This window comes from Sinohyriopsis cumingii, chromosome 9, assembly GCF_028554795.1.
Source record: "Sinohyriopsis cumingii isolate HCF-2022 chromosome 9, ASM2855479v2, whole genome shotgun sequence".
Taxonomy (NCBI): domain Eukaryota; kingdom Metazoa; phylum Mollusca; class Bivalvia; order Unionida; family Unionidae; genus Sinohyriopsis; species Sinohyriopsis cumingii.
This window is the reverse complement of record NC_142969.1, coordinates 117,795,558-117,818,661: the sequence shown is the minus strand read 5'-3', so window position 1 is coordinate 117,818,661 and position 23,104 is coordinate 117,795,558. Positions and strand designations below refer to the sequence as shown.

Sequence of the window (23,104 nt, the reverse complement as noted above, 5' to 3'; positions counted from 1 at the left end):
CATAGGTTAGATTCTAGTCTACCTGCAACAAAGAGGGGCCTCGAGTGGCAGAGTGGTCTAAAGCGCTCACCATTATGGATCATTGCCATCTCACCTCTGCTTGTGTGAGGTCGAGTCTTGAGCTTGGCCATTGTGGTTATGTGAGAAAGCTTGCCAGTAGCTTCTCGTGGGTCATTGGTTCTTTCTGGGATTTTCCTGGGTTCTTCCACCACCATTTATACTGACCGCCATGTATAGCTTTTCTTGCGCTGAAAAATTGTGTTAAACCCTACAACAACAACAACAACAACCTGCAACAAAGGTACATGTATATTCTTAACATCAAGAACATAGTTAGTCCATGCTACAGATTGCAAAATAACCAGTACCTATTTTTTAAGTAAACTGGCCCTTACTAATTATCCTACTGAATGTTTTATTTTCACTTAAGACATGTCTCTTCATCAGTCTCACTTTTACTAATCTGCTCATGCAATAATAGACTGGAGCCAGTCCAGAGTAAGGGGATATAATTTTTGCACCATGCCTAATCTTATGTTGTATATTGGATAATGTATTTATAGAAAAAATACATTTTTGAAGTAAATCATGTTTCTTCATTAATACTAGACTACACTATGGGAATATGGAAGTAAATCATGATACTTCATTCATACTAGATAACATGAGCATATGGAAGTGAATCATGGTACTTCATTAACACATTAACCCCTAGCGATGACTTAATGGGGCAGGAGGTAGTAGCCTACTGCTGAGCTCTGTAGCATCAAGGTCATGCATGATACACTAAAGTGGGTGGTATTATAGAAAGGTTGACAGATGTAGCTCCACAATGATACCAAATAATCTGGAATATCTAGTTGCACTACAAAATACAGATAAAAAAAACCTAATTTTTTTTGGACCCGACTTTTTTCTACCCAAAATTTGCCCGTGGTCGGAATCTGATTTTGTGTCCAGATTTTAGACTTTTTGGTCTCACATCTAAGGCAAACTGGTATGAACTGCAAACAGACAGATGAGCTTTTGCAAAAAGTAGGATAAGATGGGCATTTGGAATAAAGAGTGGTCTCAGTACAAAAATAATGGCTTGTTTAGCAAAAACAAAAAGGAACTCCAACTTTTACCCTTCTGCTCATGCGCGAGTCAAATAGCCAATGAAAAATGATGTTTCTCCTTCAAATATATTCCCCGATCACATTAACGTTAGGGATATAAGCCTGCTACCTCTCGAATCCAGCCCTACTAAAAGACGAAAATTCGTCTTTTTGGTCTATCTCATATAGACCAAAGGGCAATAACTCTTGCCCCTTACCTCCCCTTGCCACCGCCAGGTGTCACTAGTTTTTAACCTTCACTTGTACTGATAACATGTACATTATACCTCCAAACAATCCAAGCCATCTTAGCATTAAATTGGACCATCCGAAGTTAAATTTGGATTTATTGTGTTGGACAATCATTCTTCTACAGGTTGTATACATTATTTTAACAGTTTTTTTTTCAAATTGAGTGACTTTGTCACCCTTACGGATTTCGTTTACTGAAGACCATGTTACACACGCTATCGCGGAATTCGTGTTGTCAGTTAAGAGTTAACCTGACACTGACTAATTTCGCTTACTCCGTTAGTAACGGTTGTGGTATTAGCGAATTAATAACATGCTGAATTGATAATTTGTGCTTTGTTTTCTTTTCTTGTGTCATTTCAGTAGAAATGTCAACCAAATGCATGAAATGCAAAAAGTTCAAAGCAAAAGAAGACAACCATGGCTCTTGTATTGTATGTACCAAGTGTACATCATCTATACCATGCAGTGTGTGTAATACTTGGACAGAGCAAAAGTGGGCTGATGTAGTCCAGAAGGCAGCAGAAGGGAGGGATAGATGGAATTAGTCGAAGAAAGATAGCATTGATGTCCTTGGTATACATCCGAAGACAGCCTCCATTGCGAGCCTTGTGGGGGACATTTGGGTCCCCCCCCCACCTAAAGTTCGTCGTTTGCAACCGTCAGCCACAGTAACATCAGCGGCAATGGAGGAAAATAATGTTGACAGGGTACAACAGTCAAACTTTGAACAGATGCGTCGTTTGGTCCATGAAACGACGATGCAGCTATTGACATCAGGCCAGATATTACCCTTATTTCCCTCGCTCGCTTCCACGGCTTTTTCAGACTCTTTGGGGGAATGTTCCCCCAATTTTAGATTGCCCAGTGGGCATAAGTCCCCCCGCATATCCGAGCATGGCCTTCGGGCCTGTAAGTCAGGACGCATGGGGTTTTTACCGGATCCATCGGATCCATTTCTCTATACAACCTCTATGTCACTGGCCGTCCGGCTGTCCCAGCATGGGGACCCTATTGGTAAAATGGTCTGACCAAACATGACTTACGGGGATTTTAGTGATAAATCCGTCCGTCAAGCTGTACCGCCGGCAACACACCAATACTATGGCGGAGATTTTAGTGAGAAATCTGTCTGTCCAGCCAGGCCATTGGAGCAGCCGGTACTGGTGATAGCAGGACCGTCGCCAACATTCACACCGACCACAAGCCGGACAAACCAGCTGGCAGGGCCGTCCGTCCATATGTTCACGGCTTATCCACAAGGGAGAGTTAGTGACAGTGTTAAGGATGACGGAATCGCGTCATCTATGCCACCTGGTATGCTCTATCCAGAAATGCAAGCTATTACAGAACACGACTCGGTACACAGTGAGGGTGACGAAACTCCTGCAAATCAGCCGTACACAGATCCAACCATGGAACGGACTGAGTTTGGCTTCAAGGCGGCAGTGGAAGAAATTTATAGGGTGTTGGCAACTTCAGAATGCCCTCCACCTCCTACCGCCACTCAAGACTACAAAGTTAAGACGTCTGTAGATCTTGACGGGGAGGAAGAGATGCCGTCCTTCCGGCTCCTTTCCCAGTTGGCAAAAATTAAGGAGATCAGTGATCGTCTATCAGGACGAATAGGTGATCCGGGGAATGCTAAGGCGTTCTTTTCAGAAAGCCAAGTACCAGCGACGTTCTCATGTCGCTGGTACAAAACTCATTCAGACACCTTCAGTACAGATCTTCCGGCCCTGGAAAAAAATATGGCAGCAGGTCACATGTCCACTCCACTGTTTTACAAAGTGGACAAAAATGTGTTCCATGCCACCTCAAAGCTAGTCCGGAATGTAGTTGCTACGCCTTCAATGTTAGACTTGGCTTCATTAGCCATTTTTCCGACTCGCAGAAAAATCCGACAATGACCACGCTTGGGAAGCGACGGCCCAGATTGCTAGAGTTATTAACAGGACAGCTCACCATTCCATGGCTAATGCGTTGACTGGTTCTGCCAACTTAGACCTGATATGACGTGATGCATGTCTGTGGTCCACGTCGCTCAAGCCCCATCATACTCTGGCTTTACGGATGACTCTGTTTGGGTTGCCTTTACTCTTTGGAGGAAAAATTGAAGGAGTTCGGAAGCAGGCAGCTCAGGAACTGCCCCTCCAACTCGCCGCCCAACCCTTGCAGGCATTTAGAAAAAATCAGCCCCTGCCACAGTGGAGGGATGATTGGTGGACCAGGGACAAGGGATCTTACAAACAAATGTGCAGTATAGATCCCAACCCAATGCCAGGAGACAACAGTCTAATCAAGCTAGGAGGCAACCATACAGAGGCGGTAAGAAACAAAGTTTCTCCATCTTCAAGCCTCCTAACTCTAAAAAATTGACATACCCTCTCCACCACCCGCGGACAGCCTACCTGTGGGCGGCCGCCTCCTGCAATTTCAGGACCACTGGACCATCTTTTTCCCTCAGAACGATTGGGTGATCCAGGTCATTTTGGAGGGACTTCAGATTTCATTTATCCAACCCCCTTCCCTGTCCTCCTCTCCCCTCTTCATGGACGTACCGTCCGATCGGGAGAAGGGTACCTTTCTACAACAGGAGATACGGTCGCTCATAGAAAAACGGGCGGTGGAGATTGTGAAAAAAACGCAATCGCCGGGGTTTTATTCCAGGCTGTTTCTTATCAAGAAGACAAAAGGCAAGTTGAGGCCGATCATCGACCTGAGTCGTCTCAACCAATACATTTTACCACCGAAATTCAAGATGGAAACGGTGAGATCAATCCGTCTTTCCATCCGGCGGGACGAGTATGCCATCAGTCTAGATATGACCAACGCATATTTTCACGTCCCTATCCACCCCGCGTCACGGAAATTTCTCCGATTCGCTTACCGCGACGCGGTTTATCAGTTCCAGGTCCTACACTTTGGCCTCAACATCAGCCCTTGGGCTTTTACCAAGGTTATGGATCGCGTCGTCACCCTGTTCCGCTCGACTTCATCTACAGGGATGGCAGTGTACTTGGACGACATCCTCCAGAAACATATGGTAAGTTCTGTTCTGCTCAAAGGCAGAAACGATCTTTTAGCACTTTTAGATCATCTAGGCTTTCTCGTGAACTGGGAAAAGTCCGATCTCCGTCCATCCCAGTGTTTTGTCCATCTGGGTATGGAGTTTCTCACCGATCTGAATCTAGTATGGCTTCCTCGTGCTCGCATAATCCGGATCGTCCAACTCGTCGAGTCCGTTTCCAACAGGACGTGGATTTCAGCGAGAGAATTCTTGCAACTCCTCGGATTATTCAATGCGGCGGCGGACTTGATCCCGCTTGGCCATCTTTTTATGAATCCCTTACAAATGACGTTACTGGCACAATGGCGCCCCTTTTCAAGTCTCCTCAATCAAACAATAATGATCACGCCCGAGATACGATCGTTCCTGCGTCAGTGGCACAAACCCGGTTTGCTGTCCACGGGGATTCCTCTGGAGATGCCCGAAGTGGAGATAACGGTATGTACCAACGCCAGTACCTACGGTTGTGGTGCCCACCTGTTGCCGGACTTCGCTACAGTCAGCGGCACGTGGGAGTCAGGGGAGAGGCCTCTCCACATCAACCTTTTAGAAATGAGGGCTGTCATCAATGTCTTTCATTTCTGGAAGGATCAACTCTCAGGAAAAACTGTCCTCATTGTGTCAGACAACTCTGTGGTGGTGACTTACCTCCTCAAACAAGGGGGCACCAAATCACCAGACCTGTGCATTCTGATCTGGCAGTTTCTACGTTTGTGCGACAACCTCCACATCAACGTACAAATCAGACACTTTCCCGGCAGACTCAATGTCTTGGCCGACACTCTATCAAGGAAAGGTCAAGTCATTCACACGGAATGGTCACTCCATCAATCAGTCTTTCTTTGGATTTGCACACTTTGGTGGCGTCCAATGATCGATCTTTTTGCGACAAGGTGGAATTGCAAGTTGCCCACCTTCGTCTCTCCAGTTCCAGACCCAGAGGCTTGGGCCGTGGATGCTCTGTCAATCAGCTGGGAGGGGTTGTGGGCATTTGCCTATCCTCCCACGGTTTTGGTGCCGAAAATAATCCAGAGGTTAAGGGGTCAGAGCTGTCAGATGATTCTGATTGCCCCTCTCAGATGGAACAAGTCCTGGGTCACCGATCTACTCGATCTAGCGATAGATCTACCCAGGAAGATTCCAACCAGCCCAAATCTTCTCAAACAACCATGGTCACAGGTGTTCCACCCCTGCCCGGACTGTCTTCTTCTTCACGCTTAAGGCTCTTGTCCGGGCAGCCTTGCGAGACAAACAATTTAAACCTTCGATTTTGGAGAGAATCTCAAGAGCAAGAAGGCCCTCCACTCTGAAGGCTTACAAGGGAAAGTGGCATGTTTTCAGGGACTGGTGCCATATCAATAACATCGTCCCTTTGAGTGTCTCAATCCCTCAACTGGCCGACTTTTTTCTCTGGCTGTTCGAGGAGAAACAGTTGGCCCCAATTACTATCAAAGGCTGCCGCTCCATGATATCAGACACATTCCGCCATCATGGTAGATGTGATATTGGGCATAACAAAGATCTATTAGATCTTTTGGCCAATTTTGATTTCAATCGACCAAAATCCCTCACCCTGTTTCCAAAATGGAATCTGTCCTGGGTTTTAACATGGCTCAATTCTGAACCTTTAGCCCACACTTCGTTAAAGCTACTATCATACAAAACATGTTTCTTGATAGCCTTAGCTTCAGCATGCAGGGTGAGCGAGTTAATGCCCTTTCCAGTGACCCGAACTTTCTTCAGTTCAGATCAGATGGTTCGGTGGTCCTCCTGATGCAACCAGGCTTTGTAGCCAAAAATAGGTTACCATCCATTGGCAATCAAAGAATCATCATTCGCTCGCTCTCTTCCATAGATAAGTCAAAAGCAGCAGCCATGCAAGATCCTGTTCATGCACTCAAGCACTATTTAAAACACACAGAGGCATGTCGGGACACACGTAAGCGCCTCTTTCTTCCGGTCAAAGCTGGTAAACGGGATATCACACCTCAAGCCCTTGCTTCATGGCTGAAGTGGGTTATACGCTCAGCGTACTCTGAGGTCTCACAAGATCAGAGTCGCCTCATGAAGATTACGGCTCATGAGATTAGAGCAATCTCGGCAACCCTGGCATTCGAACGCAATGTTTCGATCCGAGATATAATTGAAGCTGTTGGCTGGCATGCAGAGTCAACCTTCTCCAGTTTTTATCTCAGAGATTTGGCTTCGCAGAGGCAAACCTTGAATCTGGTAGGTCCGGTGTCGGCAGCCCAGATGACCACCAGACCCATTTAAAACAATCAGCACAGCCTATCAGCTTCGCTAGATTTGCCAGTGAAATTTCGTAGGTAAGAAGATTTCAATAACTATCTTCTTAACCGTATATAGGGGTCACATATAACGGGACCCAAGGCTGTGTTGCTGATGAAATTAGGAGAACGGGTTATCGTTCAAATGGGGAATCCAGCCATCATTCCCTAGAAGGTACCTGGAGTGGAGGTAGGATGCTCAGCATTCCCTCCTCCTATTACTTATTCTCCTAACGTTAATGTGATCGGGGAACGTATTTGAAGGAGAAAGCAAATTTTTAGTAAATTGTGTTTCTCCGAGAATACTTACCCGATCACATTACTTAAAAACCCTCCCAACCACCCCGCTATGTGAGCATCCTCGTATAATATATATCGCTCCGCTTAAAAAACTAATGACACCTGGCGGTGGCAAGGGGAGGTAATCAAGGGGCAAGAGTTATTGCCCTTTGGACTATATGAGATAGACCGAAAAGACGAATTTTCATCTTTTAGTAGGGCTGGATTCAAGAGGTAGCAGGCTTATATCCCTAACATTAATGTGATCGGGTAAGTATTCTCGGAGAAACACAATTTACTAAAAATTTGCTTTCTAACACAACTAGGAAGTATGTTATTGAAAGATCACCAGGGAGTTGGTGTTTTTGGATCTATTCAGAAATAGCTTTTAAAATGTGTTTCCTACTCGATTTTCAGGCGAAAATGAATAAAACCTCCAGGGGTTGATGTGTTAATACTAGACAACACTATGAGCGTATGGAAGTAAATTTTGATATTTCATTAATACTAGATAACACTATAGGCACATGGAAGTAAATGATGATACTTCATTAATACTGGATACCACTAGGCACATGGAAATAAATGATATTTCTTCAGTAATACCAGATGACACTATTGACACATGAAAGTAAATCATGTTTCTTCAGTAATATTGGACAACTATCAGCAAGAAGAATATGCATTTATACTTCAGTAAAAATGGATGAATGATTGGATTTGGCGCTAATGGAAGACTATTCATGTTTCTTTAGTAATACCAGATAACACTGGGCATGTGGAAGAATATACACTTATAATCCAGTAGTAACTGATGAATGATGGGATTTGATGCTTATCCCTCAAAGGGAAACTATTCTCTTGGTAAGTTGGCAAAATTGAACACTTTTAATGCTTAAACCAACCAAAAGACATTCTTAATGTCTTGTTTTGGCTTGTGAAGGTTGAATTTGTGAGATGGTGGCAGTACTTCTTAAATTTTAATATCAGGTAAGTATGATTAAAGAAGGTTTTTCACTTGAAATATTTTATCTTTTGTAATTCTGTCAAATTAAAAACAGACTGTCTTAAAAACTTGTGCATACAGATAAAGGATAGGGTAATCGTTGAAGATCTCAAACATAGAATGTAAATAGGTGGTTTACTGAGGCTGAAATAAATAGAATGTTGGAAGGGTATGGGTTTCTGGGGAATTCTTTTAGTAAATAAACTTCTGGAAAGTTACAGGCTAAGATTGGATTTATCGACATAGTTAAACCCTCAAGAAGTTTTACTAAAGTTTGTTAAACCAACCCAGAGCACATTTAATGCAGTATTTACAAGCATTTTTGTTCCTTGATAGGTTACTTGTATGGAATGTGGGAATGAATCTCAGAGATTTGAACCTTATCTGGATTTGTCTCTAGAGTTCCCAAAGCGGTACCAAATCACGCAGACCAATTCCAGCTTGGCAGAGGATATCTGTCATATTACAGGTGAGTGAGGTTTTTAAACTAATCTGGCTTAAGATTACCTGAATTAGAGAGATTTGTTTCCTCATTTGAAAGATTCAAAAGTTATCTGTAGTAACCTTGTGGTTATGGTGTCATACTTCTAACATTTAGAAGGATGCAGATTGAATCCTCATCATATCAGCCCAAAATGGCTCCTGTGATGCATTTTTTTGAGCAAGGGACTTAACTCATTTTTTATCAAGGGACTTAACTCTTCTTGCCTCAGCATGATATAACATTCAAAATGTTGTAGTGCTGTAAAAAATCAAAACTAACCTAAAGATACCAGACATAAATTAGGGAGATAGGTAATGTCTTCATCTTGAATTGTTTATCTTTCTTTTTCCTGCCTGCAATAAATGTTGCAAAATAAAAGATGCAATACCATATATACTCCCTTATAAATTGAGTAAAACTGCAAACAACAAAGATCCTGGTCTGCTGTAGCATAATGTGTCTGCAGTTCAGAGTCTGTGTTGTTTGTTTTGCTGATTACTCATTACAGACTGCACAGACCCAGATCTGCCAACACATAATATGCCATCAGATCTGGTTCTGGGCAGCTTGCAGCTGGACTCCTCTTATAAGTGAGTATCTGTGGTATTTAAAACACCTCTAGTGATTTGATCAGGGTAAAATTTTGCTGAAGTTTAATAAAAGTGGTTTGCTCTCAGATGTTGAACAAGTTTAATTTATATTTATTTTTTTTTATTGATGATTAATTGTAGATGGTCACTTGTAAAAGAAAATCAGGTTTTTTTCCAAACATTTAGCACATGCAAGCCATATTAATAACAAAAATGACTAAATGATCCTTTTTTTAAATAAAATTCAAGTCAGTTGTTTGTTTTTGAAGGGGGGCTAGGCTGCTTACCTGTGCATAATGCCAGGTGAGCTTGTCATATAACATTGCAACCATCATGCATCATGTGTTGTCCATTACCTGTCCATCAGAAATTGCTTGTTACCACACTGGAGTCCATATATTTTATCCAGTTTTGATCAGACTTGGACTAAGGGCTTATATCATAAGAAAATCATGGATGAGTTAAGTAATTAGTGAGCCACTGGAGTCACTGGACATTTGTATGCCTTCATAGTGTTGCCAGAAGGTGTGGAACACAACTGAACCATCTATCTGCAAGAGCGCCTATGATATCCATGACAATGCACCAGCGCGTTAATCCATTATTATGGCAGTCTTCTGAATGAGCACAGTATCCAAACCTTGCCAGGTGATATTTGGCTGAATCCATCATAAATTATTCACTGAGAGACGGGTGCTTTGAATGCTGCCATGCAAAATAAGAAAATGCAGTTTTCCATTAATGAACAGTATACCAAAAAGTAAATAGAAAATGGCATTTAATTGGATAATCAGGCTTACTGATAAAGAATAGAGAGGTGCATGGGTCATACTTAGAGGTACTGCTAATTAGAAGTACTGTTTATTAATAAAGAAATTTGTTGCACAGCATGCAAATATTCAGAATGTTTTAAATACACCTCGTACATAAATAAATGAATGCACTCTACATTAGGAAAGAGCACAATATCTTACAAAACATTTTCAACCTTTCAGGTTTTCCTAAATTATCTGCTGTCATTGAATTTACAGAATTTATTAAAGTTACAACATATTTTTATTTATATTAAAGTTTGTATTCATTGTGTGTAATGGTGTGTAATAGTTTACTTTTGAAAGATTTTCAAAATAAAAACCCCTGTATTTCCAACTTAAAAAAAAAACTGAAAATTGCTGCATAGATTTATTTCACAAACTTTTTCAGAAATGCTTGCAAAGTTCACAGAGGAAGAAAGATTGGAAGGAAAAATTTATACCTGTGAAAAATGCAATAGTAAGTAAAAGGAGCATTGCATGTTTTTTTGGCATAGTTTCAAGCTCTTTTTTGTATACTTTCAAGTCGGATCTAGTAAGCTCTAATATACTGCATTCACTGTTCCACACAGCAGTAGTAGAATTGGTGTCTTGATTTCCATTCACTATGTTCAGCTGCCTATCAATTCATCCTTTAGTAAATACACTGGCAACAGGATTAAAGTTTTTTTAGCACGTCTCGGGGGGGGGGGGGGGAGAAAGAGATGCTGCCAGAGCACACAAGTGCATGAATCTCAAAAAATGTGTACAAAGTCACTCAAATGGAGAGCATTGATGCCCGAGAAGTCCCACAAGTTAGCTGAAAGTCGTGCATATAACAGGGTACTCTGCACAGTAAAAAAAAAAATCATTTAGCTGTTAACTGTTGAAAAGATCGTCATGACGCAAGTTGCACCTCTGGTCTTAGTGCTTGACTTGACATAAATGGTTGTTAAGCTAAACTGATTGGCACATTGGGCCCTGGAACAAGGATTCTATTATAGCTGGAACCTTGCATCAAGAAAGTTTTTCAAACCCTTTTTTGAAATACAGGCTGCCTAGAATACCCCAAATGATTGACTCCTAAGAAGGTTACTTTTCAGATGATGACTTCATTCAACAAATACTAGTTAATGATAGCAATAATGAGTTTTCATGTATATTAGATTACTGGAGCTGTTATTGCAAATACGAGTGAGTTATTTTGAACCTGAAAATGACTGAACATGAATCTAATGTACATGCTAGATAGACAAATACAAACTGCATACACATCAAAACCCTATTCAGCTGTGTTACAAAATTAAATGTGTAAAAGTGTTAAAATAAATTGAATAAATAAGAATAAAAAAAAGGTAGTTAAAATGAAGGGATATTTAATCAAAATACCTCTGTCTGGAAAAGCAAACTGTGGCATTGATTATCTAAATCACTAATACAACATTATGTAACAGTAGAAATCAGACAGTAGCCAGCAAAGCACTGATTCAAGGTGAAGCTTTGGCAGAGCTTATATTAGTGAAAAATCTTATTTTAGAGCAGAGATATCCAAGAGAGAAAACCTATAAGATTTGGATAATTGTACATAACAACTATGGATAATTGTACATAAGAACTATGACAGTTTCCCAACTTGTTCAAGCAGACAGAAGACTGAAAGGGTGTTCTCAGCAGCAAACAATACTCAGATTAGGAACAGATTAAGAATCAGATCGAGAAACAGCCAAAAAATTAATACTTATACAGCTAGAAGTGATATCTTTTAAGGATTTTGATTTCAGTAGAATTTTTTAATAGAGTTAAACAGGAAGAGAGATATTTAAGTGTTAGGTAGATATTGCCATTCCCTATTCCCTATCCTTTTTCACCAACTCCTTTTTTTGGATACAAGGAGGGAGCGCACCCCCTGTTAGATAAATTCCTGGCAGCATCTCTGATAAACGTTTGTGCTCACATCCTGACCAGGTGAAAATTGGCTGGGCCACATAAAGTTTTACTACGTCCTCATCCTTGGGCTGTGTTGCTGCATATTCGTATCTCCAGAATAAATCTAAGTGCATTTTCTACTCTTAATAACCAGCAGAATTCAACATCACTTGGCATTTAGGGAGTGTCAGCTATAGATTACTTGATTTGTCTTGTGATCAATCTAGAACATTTTTGTACTTATGTAATCTTGATGCTAAAATGGCATTTAAAAAATGATAAACATATGCCGCAGTTTCAATCCTGGCCATCAATTTCTCACTGGTATTTGTATTTACAGTATCTCTTTTCAGTAATTTAAGTGTCATGTGGATGTGGCCATTTCAACAAGTTTCAACAAGTTATCACACATCTTTCTGAGACAGACCTCTGAGTAATTAAGAGACGGAGAATGTTGAGGTTTGCCATGTCATCAAAGTTACACTTGCCCCAGGTCACATGTATTATTGACATGTCATCCCACCCAAGAGAAAATGCCAGCAGATCTATAAGCATATAATTATTTTTTTGCAAGGGAAATGTTGCCAGCTTACATTTGAATTAAGTATTTTAAGTGTCTCACCCAATTCTACCAACTTTCACACAGCGCAGGCCATTGAAATCAATTGAATATGCACATCATGGTTGATTCAACAGCTGATTGGTTGAAAATGAATTTGGGTCATGACATGGAAATGTTCCAGTTCCTTTAGCCAATCAGCATTCTTCACCTTTATGGCACCCTTCACTTGCTTGGAGGTTTTGTCTAAAATGCATCATTTGATAAAAAAAATTTGATGGAAATTGAGAAGATAGAATTAAAAATTCTTCCAAATGCAAGAGTTGATATTATCAAAAAGACACTGAATTGCATCACATAGACTCTTCCATGCAAATATGGCAATCATGTTACTCAAGAAACTCTGTTTGATTCACAATCCCCATAAGTTGATAGCATTTGGCACCCCAGGGTGACAGGTTTGAAATTATCAATTGATGAATGACTTACTAAGTTCTGTGCATTTTTTATATCCTCAATGTTAATCCTTTTTACATATGGGAGGGAGGTACAGACTAATTAAAGAGTGAGTGAATACTGTAGTGCAAGGATACAAAATATAATTTAATACACAGATGTATTTATGTACTTTCATACATTGGGGGGGTTATAATTTTTACAGTTTTTGGACAATCTGTTTGAAATTTTAGCTTTTATTGACTTACAGCTTGTCCTAAAGCGCTCTTCGTTACGGATCACTGCCATCTCACCTCTGTCTGCAGCGGTTCGAGTCTAAGATTCAGCCAATGTGGGCATGTGAGAAAGCTTGCCAGTAGCTTCTCGTGGGTCGGTGGTTCTTTCCGGGGTTTTCCGGGTTCTTCCTCCACCATTAATACTGGCCGCAATGTATAGCCTATCGTGCTGAAAAATGGCGTTAAACCCCACAACAACAACAACAACTTACAGCTTGTCCATTGTCAACAGTAGTATAGGACACATGTTTAACAAAAGTCTAGTTTCATGTGATTTGTTGCAAAATTAGAACAGTAATAAAATAGAAAAGATGAACTACATGTTTTTTCACTCTGTACATAACTTTCTGTACTATTGTTGCATGTGCAGTAGAACTCTCTTAATCCCAACTGCACAGGAAACACCCATGTTTTAGCTCTGCTGGTTATAAACCGGAAGAGCTTATGACATGGTCTGTTGTCCATCGTCTGTCACCTGTTGTCTTTGATCTATCCATCCATTATTACAAGTTTGTTACTACTTCTACTAAAGTACATAGAGGAATGCCATGAAACTTTACAAACACATTCATCCCATTGTCTCCTTGGTGCTACTCACATAAACAGTATAGCGTATAGCTGCCACAATGTCCAGCATGAAAATCTTTTAATTGCCACCCCTCCTGAATAGATAGTCATATCAGCAACAGATTTTCACTGAAAGACTTTTTATTATGTGTAGTTATCCTAAATGAAATTGGTGCTGATCGGATATCCAACATGGCCACCACTTCTCCTGAACATCAGGTCAAATTGACATGGGATTTTCACCAAAAGTCTTTGTATGATATCTTGTTGAGTCGTAATAAAACTCGGGCCAGTCTGTTATCCAATGTCCAGCACACTGACTTCTTGAAAATCTTGTTATCGCTACTCCTGAGTGAACAGTAATATTGCGTAGAGTTTTCACCGGAAGACTTATTCTAGTTGATCTGGTTGGTCATAAACAAAACCACATCAATCCTGTATCCAATATATCCTCAGCAGTGGCTATCATTTTTACAAAAATACTAAATAACATATGTCTGGTCATATTGATAGTGTGCTGTTGACAAAAGACTTGATGTTAGTTGGTATCAGATACTGGATATTGTCACCATGGCATCCATCTTGAAAATCTTCTTATCATTACTCCTCCAAAACAGAAACTCCTATCAACATGGGGTTTCCACTGGAAGACTTCTTAAGATGCCTTGTTGGGCCTAAACGAAAATGATGTAGTCTTGACATCTAATACTTCCTCCTCAGCAGCTGATTTCAAAGTCTGGTCATTGCTGAAGAATATCAGAGATGGTTTCAACACTCCACAGCTAAAAGGAAGAAATAGTCTTTTCTTGAATTCCTAAATTCTTCACAGCCAGTAAAACAACAGTCCACTTCAAGGGACTCTAGTTTAATATTTTTGTTCCAATATGCAGATGTCATGTTACAAGCTTAAATGTGAAAATGTTTGTTTGGGTCAGATCAGTGGATGGTTTGGATATTTGGGTTCTGATAAATGAACTTCTGCTTTCCAGATAACAGAAAATCTGTCAGTAAAGATCACAAGAACAAATCTGTCGGTAAAGATCACAACAGAAGATCTGTTACTAAAGATCAGCAAACTGTGTACACAGATGCCAAGAAGCAGCTGTTGATCCACAAACTACCTCAGATCCTCAGGTTACACCTCAAAAGGTTTAGGTAAGCATCCTCAGGTTACACCTCAAAAGATTTAGGTAAGCATCCTCAGGTTACACCTCAAAAGGTTTTGATAAGCATCCTCAGGTTACACCTCAAAAGGTTTTGGTAAGCATACTCGGGTTACACATCAAAAGGTTTAGGTAAGTATTCTCAGGTTACACCTCAAAAGGTTTAGGTAAGCATCCTCAGGTTACACCTCAAAAGGTTTAGGTAAGCATCCTCAGGTTACATCTCAAAAGGTTTAGTTAAGCATCCTCAGGTTACACCTCAAAAGGTTTTGGTAAGCATCCTCGGGTTACACCTCAAAAGGTTTAGGTAAGCATCCTCAGGTTACACCTCAGAAGGTTTTGGTAAGCATCCTCAGGTTACACCTCAAAAGGTTTTGGTAAGCATCCTCAGGTTACACCTCAAAAGGTTTAGGTAAGCACTCTCAGGTTACACCTCAAAAGGTTTATGTAAGCATCCTCAGGTTATACCTCAAAAGGTTTAGGTAAACATCCTCAGGTTACACCTCAAAAGGTTTAGGTAAGCATCCTCAGGTTTGTTGTTGATGTTTTAGATTGATCAGTGACCAAAGCTTTTTATCAAAAGACAATAAAGTTGCAGATAAGCCATTGGGGATATATTATTAGGTTAAGTTCAAGATTCGTTGCTTTCAGTTGATGGTTATTTATTAGAAAATACAGTTCCACCTCATAAGACTTGATTAAGTCATTAAATTTGTGAATGAAATATTAGAGGATAATTATGTTTTGAAAGAAAATAAATACACATGAAACCATGTTCATTGTCATCATTTTCAGCAGAAGTATCCTTATGAAGTAATGCTACAGTGTCTATTGTGAATTAATCCTACACATAGTGTCTGTTGTGAAGTAATGCTACATAGTGTCTGTTGTGAAGTAATGCTACATAGTCTGTTATAAAGTAATGCTACACAGTGTCATGAAGTAATGCTACACAGTGTCTGTTGTGAAGTAATGCTACACAGTGTATGTTGTGAAGTAATGCTACATAGTGTCTGTTGTGAAGTAATGCTACACAGTGTATGTTGTGAAGTAATGCTACACAGTGTATGTTGTGAAGTAATGCTACATAGTGTCTGTTGTGAAGTAATGCTACACAGTGTATGTTGTGAAGTAATGCTACATAGTGTCTGTTGTGAAGTAATGCTACATAGTGTCTGTTGTGAAGTAATGCTGCATAGTCTGTTATGAAGTAATGCTACATAGTCTGTTATGAAGTAATGTTACACAGTGTCTGTTGTGAAGTAATGCTACAAGGTGTCTGTTGTGAATTCTACACAGTGTCTGTTGTGAAGTAATGCTACACAGTGTGTATGTTGTGAATTCTACACATAGTGTCTGTTGTGAAGAAATCCTGCATTGCATGTCTCTTGTGAAATAATGCTATACAGTGTGTCAGTTGTGGACTAAAGCTAAACAGGGTGTTTATTTTTGAAAATTTTCCTCACAACTGGGGATAACAGTTCTTTATTTAAGTATATTTGGGAGGCATTTGAGTGGCTTTCTCATATTTTCATTGCCAGTAATATCACCAGCAGTTTTACTGTCCCAAATATCCATTCTGTCATCTCTGCTGGTGTATAGATGGTAATACTGCTGGCAGTTTTACTGTCCCAAATATCCATTCTGTCATCTCTGCTGGTGTATAGATGGTAATACTGCTGGCAGTTTTACTGTCCCAAATATCCATTCTGTCATCTTTGCTGGTGTATTAATGGTAATACTGCTGGCAGTTTTACTCTCCCAAATCATTCAATCATCAGCTTATGCATTGCTGGTAAAACTCATTTTGCTCTGATAAAACCACTATTAATGTCCACAAATCCTCCAACACAAGTTCCACAAGTTACATTAAAACTTCAAAAGATTTAGGTAAGCTATGTAAAATTTGTGGCCTTTTTTGTGCAGTAAAGAAATTTCACAATAGGATTTCCAGATGTGAGTCTGTGCAGTTTGTTAAGAATAACCAGTAGAACATAAAACACAGACCCTGATCTGCAGGAGAATTATGCTATAGCAGATCTAGATATTTGTTGTTGGCAGTTTGACTCAACTTAAAAGTGAGGATATATGGTAATGAAGTACATTATACACATAGTTTGTCACTACCCATAACCATATAAGATTTATAACAAAAACTGTGTTATACTAAGAGGTTGCTATAGCAGTACGTCAGTGATAGGCATCTCTAATTCAGAATCTAAAATTTGCCCAATCTGCTAAACTGCTTCCATGTTTTGATGCACCCAGATATCTCCCAAAGCCACTTATAATTTCTAAGTAGGTGTGGAAACCATTTTACTTATTGAAAATGACCCAAAAATAATTAACTTATTGGCAGATATTGGTAAGATCATGATCAAAATTGGTAAATGAAACCATTGTATATTGCTGTTTTTATTGTCAAAAACATCAGTTATTTCCCAGGAATTTGGAATCATTATCATGAAATTTGTAGGTTTTATTAAGAAATTTGTTGTTAAATTTTTTTATTTAAAAAAATTGCAATACACTGAAGAAAAAGAATTTAATGATGAAATTTTGATCATTGGCAACACTTTTAATAAATAAATTCCAATTACATAAGTCTTGTCAAATTAAATTTGTATTTCAGTTTTGTCTCTTTCTTAATTTGCACTTGTGTATTCAAACATGAAAAGTGTCAATCAACCATCAAATTGATGCTGCAAGCATTTCTGGGAGAACCTAGTTAAGTGCTGTGTTTTGATCTAAATAGGTATAAATAGATAATCAGCTGCCACTAAAACAAGCAATTTTTTCTTCTTCAGTTTTCAAAATTTCACCTAAAATTGACCAAGTCATAGATTCATATTTAATTTAGAATTAATCCCCTAAGCTTGTAGTTCCAAAGTTAGGTTACTCATGTGTAGCATCAGTGACCACTTTGGTTTGAATAGACGAACACTGGTATGAAAACTCCTGTGCATGTTCTCTCATTTACGTTAGTCGATGTTGTTTCTAAAGATTTGTTAAATGTTTCCATTTGAATACTTTAATGATGATCGGCCAGTTCCTTCTTTCTTGTAACTGATTTTGGAATGGTATATTGACCTGGGCGGTTTAGGCTTTCAGATGGTGTATTGGCTATGGTAATTATTATCATCAAAATACTTCTTATGATGTCTAGTTTATCCCAAATATAATTGGTGTCAATCTGATATCCAGTTTGGGCATCATGGTGACCGTTTAGAAAATCTTGTTTATGGTTCTCTTTCTGAACAGATAATTATATCACTATCAGGGTTTTCACAAAAATATGTCTAATTGGTCCTGAAATAAAAATGGTGCAGATCTGACTTTCAATATGGCTACTATGGTAGCCATCTTAAATACCTTGTGAATGGATGGTCATATCAACATAAGTTTTCACTGAAAGACTGCTTTTGTTTTCTGGTTTGTCTTAGATAAAAATTCTACCAATCTGGCATCCAAATACAGCAATGTCAGCCATCTTGAAAAATTTTTTATTGCTGCTTCTGAATGAATGATCTAGAAATGGTGTTTCCCTAAAAGACTTCTCATGATATCCATTTCATCCTACATGAAAATGATGCCAATCAGACATATAATATGGCCACCATGTGCAATTTTTTTGTAAGACTTTGGTATGGCTCGGCCAGGGTTCAAACCCACAACCTCCCATATCTAAGGTACTCTATGGTCATATTGACATAATTTTTTTATAAAAATAATTCTCATTATATGTAGTTGGTCCTAAATGAAAATGATGCCAATCTGACCTCCCAAAAGTAGGAAAATGTCGTAAAAACTATTTTTGAATGAATGGCCATACCAACCTATTAAATAAAGAAAAATGGGGCCCCGAGTGGTCTAGAGCACTCACCGTTCCGGATCACTGCCATCTCACCTCTGTCTGTGTGGGTTCGAGTCCAAGGCTCGGCTAGCGTGGGTATGTGGGAAAGCCTGCCAATAGCTTCTCGTGGGTTGGTGGTTCTTCTCTGGGTTTTCCAGGGTTCTTCCTCCACCAGTTATACTGGCTGCCATGTATAGCTTATCTTGTGCTGAAAAATGGTGTTAAACCCTACAACAACAACCAAGTAAAGAAAAATTGTGATTGTGATCTGACCTCCAAATTGGTCATCTTGACCTACTTTTAGCAAATGATTTTATGGCTATTGTTGCTTTCATAATAACTTTAAAGGTGATCAGATGGTCTAAGTGATGATGTGTGGCTTTCACTAAAACACTTTTATGTAGCTGGTTCTGAATGAAAGCTGTGCTTATCTGACCTCCAACATGACAATTCAGTGGCTTATCTGACCTCCAACGTCACAGTTCAGTGGCTTATCTGACCTCCAACATGATAATTCAGTGGCTTATCTGACCTCCAACATGACAATTCAGTGGCCATCTCAGAAATCGTGTTATCTGACCTCCAACATGACAATTCAGTGGCCATCTCAGATATCTTGTTATCTGACCTCCAACATGACAATTCAGTGGCCATCTCAAAAATCTTGTTATCACCATTCCTCCTGCATGTTTATTTTATTGGCATGGGGTTTTCACTAAAACACTTTCTATTAGTATTTCATTCATTCTGAATAAGAATATTGCAGATTTGACCTCCAACATATTTGCATATTTGTAAAGTAGTTTTCAGAATCAGACCTAATTTACACTTTTCGGTGCTTTAATCAGGTTATGAATACAGTGGCTTGTCAGTACACCTCTCCCTTGATAACTCGCACACAATGGGGTCCACAAACATAGACCACACTATAAGCGAGGCGCGAGTTATCGAGGGACCTACAAAAATTGAAAAAAATCGCTTTGACATCGAGAAAACTGTGGGGGGGGGGCGGCATTAGGGAACTGGGCTGTTTAATGACTGAATCCTCATTTTACAATCACATCGATAATAATTTTTAATAACGCGCTTTTTCTAAAGAAGTTGTTCGTTATTCTGTTTAAATAACATTTTTTTTCCTCAAAATATCCAACATATGAAATATCGTTCCAACTGATTTGAACAACCATCACATGTACGTGAAAAATCTGTGTATTACATCACTGCTTTTTGTTTTCTTGATGAGTCTGGTTCCCTTAGTGGTATTTAATAGTATCTTGCCAAATCAGTAGTCCACAATTTGGAAACTAGACTAACTGTTGATACACCACCAAACAAGATTCCTTTTTTTCAAAAACACACGACATTTATTTCGTGACAGGTCTGCGTCGAAACTCAATTTTTTTTTATTGTTCAATTAGTACAATGTTAATGTTCTGATTTCATTGGAAGTAATAATGGAAGTTCTTGTCATCCTTGAGGATATCTCTAAATGCAAGTTCAAGAATTCTCTGAAACTCGCTTGCCCTCAATGGTCTGTATCTGTGAAATCAAGCTCTTTATTTTACAAAGTATTCTTTTCGCTTTGCTGCCTTGTTATTTTTGATCACAGTTATGAAAGAATCGGTTAATTTAAGGTAGTTTCTGTTACATACACAATAATGTTTATTACAGTGTTCGACTGATCAAATGAAGTGAGCTCACCCGACATACGACCGAGGCCGCTAGGTTTTAAGTTAGCCTGATTTTTTTGCCTTTTAACTTTTCTTTTATTCCACCTCCTTTTCTTTTTATTCAAAAGACATAAGTAACCAGATAATATAAAGGAGGCCAGCTTTTAATTCAGTGCAACAATACAACAAATACTTCCACAAGTCAGTTATCAAAACACGGTCGGCACTTAATTAGGTTCTCAGAGAAACGTTCGCAGACAAAGCTGTTACGGTAGATTGACGCATTATATGTTTAATTACAAGAGGACACATTGCACTTATGACAATTACACTTAAAAGGAACTAAAAGATGGAACTAGAAAACAAATATCAATTGATAAAAAATTATTTAATTTGTATTTATTTATTAAAGTAATGTACTGCTCGGCGTAAGTGACATTTTCATTGATCGAAATTTCCTTACATATCGTTAATTGCGGTGTACTAGGAATGTCGTTTGGAAAGAAAATATAAAAAATTGTATGAGTTATTTTTAAATTTGATATTTCATAGTGTTGATTAAAATTTCCAGGTCCTATCTACCATTTTCAATGATAAAACGAGCAATACATCAAAGCTTCCATTACCAATTTTGATCGCGATTTTCTTCAAGTTTAACAAAAAGATATACATTTTTGGGGTATTTTTGGGTTTAAAAAATGTGATCCACACCTTATAAGCGGGTTGCGAGTTATCAGGGCGCGAGTTATTGAGGAAGTGGTGTATACAAGTGAATTTTAACCGGACTTATTCAGTTGCATTCCAGTAAACAAATTGATAGCACTCTGTCGTTGATTTTAAGGTCATAGGTCTTTTAGCTGCACTGTCCTTTGAGTGAGATAATTCAAACAATTTTGAGTGTTGCTTATTGTGTTTTATGGATTCTGAATGCTTCAACAATTTGAGCCATATAGCTACGATGTTTTCAGTATGGCAGTGATTTCTAGCACTGAGGCATCATGCTTCAGACATTTAGCATGATGTCCCACCCAGTCACATTATCCTGACACCAGGCCGACCAGTCCTAACACTCACTTCTTAATGCTGAGCACCAAGCAAGGCAGCTGTTAGTACCATTTTTATAAGTCTTTGGTATGACTGGGGGATGGGGGGGCAAATCATCGACCTCCTGCATCCAAGGCAGGCGCAATAACCACTTGGCCACTTAGGCCACTGAAGCAGTCCAAACAACTTTGAATAGATCTGTATAAAACCCTGTCTGTGAAAATATCTGATGAAAACCTTGACCAGTGCCAAATAAATAACCTTCCTGGTTTTTTTTTTTTCTTCAAAAAAGCATTAAAAATTGAACCATTCTTTACATGTTGATATATCTTGTCATTGTTGGAGTCAAGTTCAATGATTTCTATTGATAATATCAGGTTCAATTCAAAGGCCATGACAAAGACTTTTTTGCTGCACCTAGAGGTATAGAGTGAGCATTGTTAACTTAGACATGTAAGAAAATATTTTTTGTTACCAAAGCTTGTATGTTGAGTGTCTAAAGAACAGTATAGATGGTTTCTATGCTTAGCAGTTGAAAAGAATAAAAGGACAGAAGAAATGGACTTGTTTTGAATTCCTGGAAATTCTTTTTGGTAAAGAGATCGCCATTTCCTTTAGATGATTTTTTTTCTTTCTGTTAAAATTATATTTCAGAGCAGATTCCAAATAGAACAGTGTTATGATCATACATGTTTCATCTAATGCCTTTCAGGTGGTCAGGTCGTCTCCACCGAGAAAAGATTAATACTCACGTGGCTGTAGATGACTTGCTGGATTTAATGCCATTCTGTTCACAGCTTACTAATGGGAAGAAAGCAGACTATGAGTACAAATTGACAGGGCTTATAATGCATCATGGGAAGGGCTTTGGTTCTGGACATTACACTGCCTATGTTTGGAATAATGAAGCAGGTAAAGCTAGATGAGATATGATATAATGTCACAATCAACGATGCATTTATTGATAATTTTATATAAGTGGTCATTGGATATGAATTTTATCAGATTAGTTTTTTCGTGATTAGCCATTGCGACATTAAAATATCAGTGTAAGTGTTAGTTGTTAATTTTCATCATTTCTCTGAACTGGTCAACTATTCAGGCAAGCCAGGTGAGCAATATCAGACCCACCTTAGACCTGTTGTTTTTGACTTGTCATTGCGAGATTAAAAATATGAATCTTTAGTGATAAGATTGTTTATGAATTTGCCTCAATGAGGATCTCAAATTTAACATTCTTTCTAGAAATCTTTATGATTCAAACAAATTATCCAGACAAAATACATGTCTCACAAAAGAGTTCAGCAAAATACATATCTATCAAAGAGTTTGGCAAAGTACATGTCTCTGAGAAGAGTTTATTTGGAAGGACCCTTTTATAACATAATGTGACTGACTTTAATAACAATTGAATATTTATGTAACATGTTTGAAGATGTCTGTTTCACACTTGGAATGATTTTGATGGATATTAATGTCACAGTTCCCAATTCTGGCATTTACCTACATCCTGCTGCTTTACATTTGCCATTAACTGACCTGAAATAATTTGAATTTCACAAGTGAAGTCTATGTAGATTTCATTTAGTCTGTGTTGTTTTCATTTAGCCACATTAAACTTTTATCTTCAAATACTTTCCCCATACATACATTTTTGTATTTTATAAGCATTTTACACATTTTTAATACCTTTCCCTTTTACATACATTGTATTTTATATACATTTTAAAAAAA

At 38.7% G+C, this 23,104-nt stretch overlaps 1 protein-coding gene across 2 annotated transcripts in view; it reads left to right on the top strand.

Annotated features, from left to right (window-relative positions):
• Nucleotides 1–23,104, top strand: part of LOC149792540 (ubiquitin carboxyl-terminal hydrolase 44-like) — a 109,070-nt gene that overhangs the window by 72,286 nt on the left and 13,680 nt on the right. For both annotated transcript variants that reach the window (XM_089971186.1, XM_089971185.1), the window contains exons 13-16: nt 8,329–8,461; nt 10,270–10,338; nt 14,630–14,795; nt 22,083–22,282. In XM_089971186.1, coding sequence (XP_089827312.1) covers nt 8,329–8,461; nt 10,270–10,338; nt 14,630–14,795; nt 22,083–22,282 — 568 coding nt within the window. The remainder of the gene's footprint in view (nt 1–8,328; nt 8,462–10,269; nt 10,339–14,629; nt 14,796–22,082; nt 22,283–23,104) is intronic.